Genomic DNA, 10,611 nt, shown 5'->3' on the forward strand with positions numbered 1-10,611 from the left:
AGACCTTCCAGAAATATCCATTAAGTGGACGCTTTATCTTCATGCAGTAGTACTTCCTACAGTATTTGTATGGACAGTTGGCACATGTCTTATAAATACCAGGTGGAATTTTGGGGCAGATCCTGGTGAAAGAGCTTCCTAGGTGGTGCAGTGGTAAAGAATCCACCTGCCAATGTGGAGAAACCAGAGACTCGGGTTCAATCTCTGAGTCAGGAAGATCCCCTGGAGAATGAAATGGCAACCCACTCCAGTATTCTTGCCTGGGAAATCCCATGGACAGAGGAGCCTGGTTGGCTATAGTCCATGGAGTTGGAAGAGAGTTGGATAGGACCTAGCAACTAAACAATCCTGATTTTAAAAAAACACCTTTGATTTTCTCCTGCACTTTGATGTGCATCCTCAATAACAGATCTCCAAACCTGTTTCAGGAAGCTTTATGCAGAGCTGTGCCAGGGCATCGTGGACATAGCCATTGCCAGCGTCTTCCCGCCCCCGGATGCGGAGCAGCAGCCCCCCCAGCCGGCCACCTTCATCAAGCTGTGACCCAGGGAGGTGCGCAGAGATGCCTCAGAAGAAGCAAGCGAGGGGGCCCTGCCCAGGAGAAGGAGATGTGTCTGAATTGCTGTCAAGCGCAACTCGGAGAGATGTGCTGGGAGAAAACAAAGGAGCTTCCCCCAGGAGTGATTGGTTGCCCAGAGGTCCCCAGGTGACGCTCTCGGCCCTGCTACGGAGATTGGAAAACTGCAGCACATTTCTCAGACGGGAGAGCCAGATATTCTTCTAAGGGGCAAAAACAGGGATGTACTTACTTTACTTCTCATTCTTTGAAAAGATCTGAATTATATCCTAAGGCAGCGTTCTGAGCAGCAGGGCGTCTCCTTCCCAGGGGTGGCAGCTGTCGGACCTGGTTGGTGACTGTCCACTGCTGCGTTAGTGCCTTAGCTCTGTGCCCAGCTGCGGCCTCCGGTCTGGGGTGGGGACGGGATGTGAGAGCACTCAGGAGGTGGCCAATGAGTCCCCCCAGCTCGTCCCCGTCATTCCCCCAACCGTCTGGACACGTGCTCACCATCTGTCCCTGGGGCCTGGCTGTGCAGGCGCCGCCTCGCCACCAGGGGGCGTGCTCACCCCGATCCTGATGGTGTCTGGCCGGTCACCAGTCAGGGCTGGCGTGGACTGGGCGCCGAACGCTGCTCTCAGTCTGCTCTCTGCATGTTTTAGAAACCAAGCAGCAAAGTTTGCTGTGAACCCATAAGCATTCAATAAGCATGAGAGAGGAAAAAACACGGTGTCTTGCTTTACTTAATAGCTGGGTGTGTGTGGGTGGTGGGATGGGTCTTTGAAATATGACGATGGTGATTCTCAAATCAGCTTGTTTTAACCAGAATTCTACATGCCCTTTGGACAGGTTCCCTTTTGTTCATTTTTCGGAGGATTTAACTTTTGTTAGAAAGCCCTCCAGGAGAGTAGAATTCCCCTCACCCTACCCCACCCCGGGGGGCTCCTCCCCATTTTGTTTTTCTTGCTCTTTATACACCTTTTTTAAGAGTTGGAAGGTTAGGTTTTGTTCCAGGGAAGATTTTTCGTCTCCTTGTTCCTCTCAACGTCCGGGAGAGCCTGTGGATCAGTGTATGTCTCACCCAAAAGGGAGAATCTCTTGAAATGGAAAAGGTGTGGTTTCAGAGCGGCACATGGCACCCTGTCAATCAGCAAACGTTAGCAGTGTCCCCTTAGGTGTAGTTTCTACTACCCACGGCATGGATGAATATTCTACAGACTTTCTGGGAGGCCACCTCACTAGCAAGAAGGAGCCCCCACATGCCACTTGTGTCCAGTGTGAGCTGAGTGCACAATGCATGGGAATCCCCGCAGACCCACTGAACAGGCATGCACCCTCCACCCCAGGACCCTGGGCCTGGGGGTGGGGATAGGTGCTGTCCTTCTCTCTGGCACAGGTGCCCTCCCTTATTCATCTCCATTTGTCATCAGAAAAGAGTTCTGCAGCCAGGAGAGACTTTTTTACAAAGCAAAGAAAAAGCAGCTTCAAATATGATGAGATGTGGGAGCTGATGGTAAAAAAAGGAATGATGGAAATGATTTCATGGATGCACCAGTGGGTGTGGGATGTGAAAGTATTGTGTCTCAGTAAAGTGGAGGAAGGCCCAGCCGGCTGGGCTCACCCGGCAGTTTAGAATTAAAAAATAAACATGCCAGTGGTTACCCAGAATGTATAGATGATGAAGTTTGCATCCAGAGCAAAATAAAACAAGTGTTACTGGAATCCTAGAGGCCCAGAGCAGCTGATGGGTTAGTGTTTGGGGAGATTCTGAGTAGACTGTGGGCAGGTGCGCACCCATGGAGAAAGTGTAGGGTTCTGGGGCTTGGGAAGTCTGTGTGGGCCAGTGATGGGAAAAGTAGGGAGGTTTCGGGGACTTCCCTGGCTGTTCAGTGGTTAAGACCCCACACTTGCACTAGATGGGGCACCGGTTCAATCCCTGGTTGGGGAACTAAGATCCTGCATGCTGCCCAGAGCGGCCAAAAAACAAGAGGGAAAAAAAAGCGGGGAGAATTTTGTAGTCCCGTCACAAGCAAATGCAGATTTGTAATGATCTTTTGGACCTAAATTACAGGGACATTTGAGAATTTTCCAGTGTCTTTTACAGTGGCACAACTAAGAATCCAGGTGTTAGGAAGTCTGTGGATTTTGATGGGTTTTCTAAGAAAACAGAATTGATAGCAATATATGTGAGGGAAGAAAGGCTTTAAAGAGGAAGTTATGCTTCATTCCTCACGTGGTTTCAAATAAGTATCTGTTTTGTGCATTTATGTCTGATCAGGGAGAGCAGCTGGCACAGAACTCTTCCATATCCTTCAGTGGTATCTGTGGCACAGATGGTCATGCCTCGCCCCCGTCAGTCTTCATCCGTGTAGTCTGTGTTCGTGTCGCCAGTTGCTAGGGAAGGAGGTGGTGGTGGTGTTTGGAGATGTTGATTTCAGTCTCGACTCATTGGCTGCACAGCATCAGAAAAACCCATGAACCTCTGTGCCTTAGTTTCTTATCTTGTGGAAGAACTTGTTGCCTGATCCAGGGACTACCTCAAGGGCATTCAGTGAGAACACAGGAGATTAGGAAGGCTGGAGAGCCCTGAGGACCAAGGTTCTCAATGCAGATAATTTGCTGGAGTCACTGGGGAAGCTTTAAAGAATGTTGGTGTCCACACCTCCCTCCTCATGACCCCCTGGCCCATTAGGCCTGAACCTCAGGCGTCAGATGCATTGAGATGCCTCGAACCACTGCTGGAGAAGGAAGGACGGATAACATTATTACCTTGGAAGAATCCAATAAGGGTTAGAGATTTTTTTTTAATTCCTTGTGGAAGGCCAGGCATTTCTTTAAGGATGACCGGATGCTGACGTGATATACAGCATATTCCATCCAAACAAGTTCTCTCTCTCTGCTCCCCGTCATAGCCTTTGGAAACTCAGCCGTGCTTTCATCTACTTAAATCTGCTTTCATCTACTTTGTGAAGCCTTGTTGTCAAATGTAACCAGACATGAATTTATAAATCTGCTAAACATGTGTTAGGGTTACAAATGAATTATTGAGAGGAAAGCCCCTTCTGTCTCACTGGACTCCTATGATGACTGTAAACTCTGTTTCCCCAGGACATGAAAGTGCCTCAGTGTCTGTCTGATAAAGTGGAGCAGGTGCTGGTGGACTTAACCAGCTAATGTGGTGTTTCAGGAGCGCCTCAGGGTGATGGTCCCAGACTTGGAACGTCTGGTTGTGCCGGAAACAGACGGACCCACGAGCTGTGGTAACGCTACGAAGGGTGTTTCCATTAAAGTGGAGGTTGTGTCAAGCAGGGGTGCGTCCAGCCTTGCCATGGGTCGTGGGGACTCTACCAGAGAAGACAACGTGCTGGAGAGGGTCCCCGCAGCACTAGTGGGTGCCGTGGAGAAAACTGTCTCTGCTCCTGGACACAGAATCTGTACCTAAGAGGAAATGACTTTTGAAACAAGGCAATTCTATGAATGTTTGAATGCCTGGAGCATTAAAGGAATTGTATTCAAGTGTTTTTGTCCCCTTTGGTTCTCTCATCTTACTGTGGGTGTTGACTGTCCTCCGATATGCCTGGTTATTGGAATCTGTGATTCTGTTAAACTAGAGGCAGGCAGACTTTTTCTATAAAGGGCTAGGTAGAAAATATTCTAGGCTTTGCAAGCCCAACTAGGTCTCTCTTGCATATTCTTCTTTTTTTTTCCTTAACTCTTAAAAAATATTAAGAAAACAAAACTTAGCTCACGGGCCATGCAAAAATAAGCACACACATGGCCATTGTTTGTTGACCTAAGAATGTTGGTATGTAAGCCAATAGACTTGTCCTTTAAAACTGTGAGCTGCTCCAGGATGATGCACTGAGCAATTTCAGCAACCAAAATCGAGTCCATCATGTTTTACATGACATGTATATTATCTGAATCATGCTGCAGATTGTGTGCTTTAAAGTGAGGCTCCTTCTCCAACTAGCCAGAAGTTCAGGAAGTCCTTAAGACTTTACTAAGGCCATATAAATACCTAGCGGCTTCCCTTGTAGCTTAGTTGGTAAAGAATCTGCCTCCAATGCAGGAGACCTGGGTTTGATTCCTGGGTCAGGAAGATCCCCTGGAGAAGGGAATGGCAACCCACTCCAGTATTCTTACCTGAAGAATCCCATGGACAGTGGAGCCTGGCAGGCTACAGTCCATGGGGTCGTTAAGAGTCGAACACAATTTAGCGACTAAACCATCACCACATCAGTACCTGCTGGTCTCACCTCAGACCCTAGAAAGGGCTTCACTTATGTAAACTGTAATTAAACTTGTAACTTGTGGACAAACCATCCAACTGAGGCTGGATGCTTTGAACTCCTTTCCCGTGTATAGTTGGCCTGCCTTGCATAACAGCTTCCCCACCAGAAACCTTGGCTTAAACACCCCACTCCAAACAGGTTTCTGATGTGACATAACACATACCCACTGGATTCAGTGGGGACTGCATGGGTAGGGTGCAGAGATCAGCAGACATGCATGAACCCAGGCAAGCAGCTACTTATAATCCTGAGAGTGGACAGGTTCAAAGAACTTCTTTTAGAGCCTGGTCCCATTTGCTGTTAGTAGCTGCCCCCTCCCCTTAAGCTGACATTCTCCCATGGCCTAAAAGTTCCAGTAATATTTTAAAGAGGTTTTCCCCAAAGCATCCCCAAAGACAAAGGAAAATGAGTCCCTGTCCATGGGATACTTGCTGGCACAACTTGAAGATTGCTACAATCAAAATTCGTTTTCAAAATTCACAGGTGAAGACATCAGGGGGAATAGTGGAGTAAGAGCCTCTGAAAATCCCATCTTGCATAAAACAATGAGAACAGTGGCAAATTAGCCAAAAGCTTGCAACAATCCAGGAAGCATTTATTAAAGAAAAATGTTTGCATATTGATAAGAACAGCAAGTTTGGTGATGTTTTAACTTGCCCCATTTTCATCTCCTTTATATCATCTCTGTGATATCATCTTTATATCATCTCTGTGATAGCCTTGGAAACCAAGAGCCTCAGAGTCTTGGTGAAACCCAGCAGCCTAGCAGCCATTAGAGGGTACAGAATGGTGCTGGAGCTCACCCAAAGCTCCATCCCTAATGAGGTGTTCTTATTTGGCCTGACTGGCAGTTTCATGTAAGTCCTCATCTTAGAGTTTATTTTATTTGACCCGTCTTAGAGTGTGCCCACTGTGAGCAGCCTATCCCTGGGTGCATTTTGTTAAAAAATAATCAGCAACAACTGTTTAACACCTCAACTTGCTGAGATGGTTTTAGCAGCTGGAAGAACAAAAAACTTAGAAGGGAAAGATGGGGAATGAGATGTTCATAAGTTTTGAAAAGCTTCAGTATATTCCTAAAAATACAAGTGTAGGCTGTGTATGTGCCCAGAGGAGAACTGAATTCCCTCAGCCTTCACCTCTGTCTGACTAGGAGGATATTCACAAGCAGGAAGTGAAGACTAAGGCAGGGATGTAAACTGCTTGCCTGAGCATGAAGGCATACCTTTCACACACACACAAACATACACACACAGTCCTGTGCCAAAGACTGGGAGATGTACTTGTTCCAAGTGTTTAAGGAAATCTCTGTAGAATCATTAGTTGACCACTAAGCTGACAGAGCAGACCCTTCAGTGGCCATACATCAAAAAATACAGGCTTGACAGAACTAGTTCAGGAAAGTCACTAAAAAAACAACAATAAACCCTGAGGAGGTAAGAGTGGTTTTCCAACATTGCCCCATAGTATTATCAACGTTTTGATCACAAGTTATGGGACATGCAAAGAAAAAGAAAGCATGCCCCACAGAGGGAACAGTCCATAGGAATCATCCCTGAAGAAGCGCAGGCATTGAACTTAACTACATAAACACTTTAATTCAGCTATTTAAAATATGTTTAAAGAAATAAAAGAGAATGATGTGTCACCAAAGACACAATATCATTAAAGAAATAGAAATTGTTTTCTGAATAAAGCAAAGTAGAAATTTTGGCATTGGAAAGTATGATAAAGCAAATGAAAAATTTAATAGAGGTGTTCAAAAGCAGGTTTGAGCTGGCAAAAGAAGAAGGAATCAGTGAATCTGAATTCAGTTGAGATCATCTAGTCTGAGGAATAGAAAGAAAAAAGAATGAGGGAAAAATGAACAGGCTCCAGAAATATATATGTACAGCAACATAGACATAACAGGAATCCTAAAACATACTAGAAGAAGTAGTCAAAAACTTTCCCTCTGATGAAAACCATTAAAATGCATTCAAGAGGTTCAGTGAACTCTAAATAGAATAGATTCAAAGAGATCCCCCCCAAGACACATTAACCACTAAGAAAATGACTTTAATATATAGTAAAAAGGGACATGGGAACTAAAATATTACACTGTGCCGCTTAGTCACTCAATTGTGTCCACCTCTTTGTGACCCCTATGGACTGTAGCCTGCCAGGCTCCTCTGTCCATGGGGATTCTCCAGGGAAGAATACTGGAATGGGTTGCCATGCCCTCCTCCAGGGTATCTTCCCAACCCAGGGATTGAACCCAGGTCTCCCGCATTGCAGACGGATTCTTTACCATCTGAGCCACCAGAGAAGCCCTGGTGGAAAATATTACACTAGAAAATATTTAGCAAAAGAAAAGGCAGTAATGAAGGAATGGGGGAGGTAGGAGGCATATACAAAGCAAATAGCAAAATGTAGACATAAATTCCTATCTTACCAGTATTTTCATTAAATGCAAATGGATTAAAGACTCCAATCAAAAGGTAGAGACTGGCAAAATGGATAAAAAAACAAAACAACCACAATCCAACTCTATGCTATCTACAAGAGACGGTCTTTAGATTCAAAGACACAAGAGGTGAAGGTATGAGAAAAAATATACCATCAAACAGTAACTCAGAGAGAGCTTAGATGGCCAAACAAATATTAGATAAAATAGGCTTTAAGAAAAAAATTGTCACTACAGGCAAAGGACATTTTATAATAATAAAAAGATGAGTCCATCAGGAGATACAACAATTATAAACACATGCACCTAACAAAAGAGTCCCAAGATACATGAGGCAAAAAATGGCAGAACTGGACAGAAATAGACATTCAATAACAATAGTTGGAGTTTTCAATCTCCCATTTTCAATAATGTCTAGAAGATCAACAATGAAATAAAAAACCATATAAACTAGCCAGATCTAACAAGTATCTATAGAACACTCTACCCAACTATATATTTAATATATTTGTATAGCAAATACACATTTTTTCAAGTACACATGGAACATTCTCAGGAATAAACCATATGGTACACCATAAAGCCTCAATGAATTATGAAATCATACTACATATGTTCTCTGACCACAATGAAATAAAACTAGAAACCACTGACACATCTGGGAAAATCACAAATCTATGAATATTAAAAAACACAGTCATAAATAGCCAATGGATTGAAGAAAGAAGTCACAAGGGAAATTAGAACTTTGAGATAAATGAAAATGAAAACACAACATACCAAAACTTCTGGGATGCAGTTAAAGCAATGCCTAAAGGAAATTTTATATCTTTAAAAGACTATTTTTAAGAAAGATCTCAAATCAATAACCTAACCTCCCACCTTAAGAAATTAGAAGAGTAATCTAAATTCAAAGAAAGTAGAAAGAAACAATAAAGGTGTGTGGAAATAAATGAATTAGAGAATAGAAAAACAATAGATAAAATCAATGAGTCCAAAAGTTGGCGCTTCAAAGAAGATCAACAAAACTGAGAAACCTTTATTTAGCTAGACTGGTGAAGAAAAAATATAAAGAACTCACATTACTAAAATAAGGAATGAGACAGGGATATTACTACAAATGAAAAGGATTATAGGGGAATCCTATGAACAACTGTAGGCCAGCAAATTAGATGCCATGGGCATATTCCTAGAAAGACATTTAAACTGATGAAACTGACTCAAGAAGATAAATGCTGAATAGACCTAAAAAGAGACTGAAAAATGGACCAAGTATCTAAACAGACATTTCTCCAAAGAAAATATACAAATGGTAACACATGAAAATGTGCTCAATATCACTAGTCATTAGAGAAATACAGAAATCACGAATAGATACTATCTCACATGTACTTCAGTTCAATCGCTCAGTCGTGTCCGACTCTTTGCGACACCATGAATTGCAGCACGCCAGGCCTCCCTGTCTGTGTACTTAGGTGGATATAATTTTTAACACACAGAGGGTAAATACTGGTGAAGACAGGAGAAAGTAAAACCCTCATACATTGCTAGTGGGAATGTAAAATTGTACAGCTGCTTTTGGAAAAAATTGGCAGTACCTCAAAAAGTTACCATATGTCCCATAAATAGCTGTAGCACCCAAGAGAATTGAAAACATAGGTCTGTACAAAAACTTGTGCATGGATGTTTCTAGCAGTATTACTCCCAACAGTCAAAGGCGGAAACAATCCAAATGTCCATCAAAAGGTGAACAGATTAACAAAATGGGTCTCCATACAATGGGTTCTTAATCAGCTGTGAAAAGAATGAAGAACTAAATATGCTGAGACATGGATGAACCTTGAAAGCAGTGGAGAGACAGGAATGATGATCAACCTTTTTAAGATCCGTGTTCTAAAGGGGACAAGAAAGAGATCAGTGAGCTGTTTTCTAACAGCTTTTCCAGCAAGTTTGTATGCTGATGGAAATGGTTGCACCTGTCATAATCCCCTCATTCTCCTACCTTCCTGACCAAGAGAGAGGGAATAGAGGAAGAGAGTTTTTCCTAAAAGTAGCAGTCGCTGTAAAGGAAGAGAAGGCAGAATTTAGGTCACAACTGCACACATCTTGGGAGATTTGATGGTGTAAACATAAGAAAGAAACAGAGGATAATTTTTAAAATTGATACAGGAATGAGAATTACCACCTGACCTAGGTAAAGGTGGAATTGCGTCAGGTGGACATTTCTCTAAGTGGTGAATGAATTCATTATCTTAATTGTGACGACAGCTTCATCAAGGAAGCCCAAGAGGTATATACCTAGGTCAAAACTTAGCAGCGCGTACCCTTTAAACAGGTGTAGTTTATCGTGTGTCAGTTATACCGCGTACACAATAGAGCTGTTAAACGCACATACACAGGAAAGATTACGCTGAAAGACAGCTTCAGACAGTCTCCGATAAATCGTTTTCTGGGGAGATGAATGGAGTATAGGATTTAGAGACTCAAAGGATCCCTGGAGGTCCAGTGGTTAAGAGTCTGCATTTCCACTGCAGGGGGCACAGGTTTGATCCCTGGTCAGGGAACTAAGATCCCCGGATCCCTGGGTTGGGAAAGATCCCCTGGAGAAGGGAATGGCAACCCACTCCAGTGTTCTTGCCCGGGCAATCCCATGGACAGAGGAGCCTAGAGGGCTAGAGTCCATGGGGTCGCAAGGAGTTGAACATGACTTAGCGACTAAATAACTAAAGGATATTAGGGCTAGGACGCCCGCCTGCACACACGTTGCCGGCTCCCGCTCAAGACTCGAGTCTAGACGACGCGGGGAGGGGCTGATGGGGGTAGGACCACCGCTAGACGGTCCCAGTGATGAACCTTCCCGACTTAAACCCTTACCCTGGTCTGGGTAGAGGGCAGTCGGCTTGGTGCCCAACTGCTTTTTCCTTGAAGCCAGAAGTCTGGTTGGGTGTCACCCCGAGAGTCTGCATCAATATTGGATCGCAAAGTGGTCAAGGAAAGAGAAGGAAATCTTTGAACATCACTCTCCGCCGGTCCTAAACCGCAAATGAAAGATGGAGATTTCACACGCGGAATTGGCCGTGGAGCGGACTTCCCCTTTGTGAGTGGAGAACGGAGATATACAGGGGTGGACGCCGGAAGAGGGGAGACGGGGCCGATCCGCCGCTCTCCGACTCTGCAGGATTTTGAACGGGCCCACTTGCTCCAAGTATTAGTTTCTAGTCGACCCTGTAAAATCTGAGGACACAGGGCCGGCAGACCAAGAGGAACTACATTTCCCAGCAGGTCATGGGGGCTGGGCGCCGGGCGGTGTTTCC

General features: G+C 44.3%; 1 protein-coding gene across 2 annotated transcripts in view; it reads left to right on the forward strand.

Annotated features, from left to right (window-relative positions):
• Nucleotides 1–4,064, forward strand: part of TTL (tubulin tyrosine ligase) — a 36,351-nt gene extending 32,287 nt beyond the window's left edge. Inside the window, exon 7 of one of the 2 annotated variants that reach the window (XM_052647976.1) lies at nt 429–4,064. In XM_052647976.1, the coding sequence (XP_052503936.1) occupies nt 429–543 (115 nt within the window). In that variant the 3' untranslated portion in view covers nt 544–4,064. The remainder of the gene's footprint in view (nt 1–428) is intronic. The other variant, XM_052647977.1, reaches the window with a different exon arrangement.
• Nucleotides 4,065–10,611: the final 6,547 nt, after the last annotated feature.

Source organism: Budorcas taxicolor, chromosome 11 (assembly GCF_023091745.1).
Source record: "Budorcas taxicolor isolate Tak-1 chromosome 11, Takin1.1, whole genome shotgun sequence".
Taxonomy (NCBI): Eukaryota; Metazoa; Chordata; class Mammalia; order Artiodactyla; family Bovidae; genus Budorcas; species Budorcas taxicolor.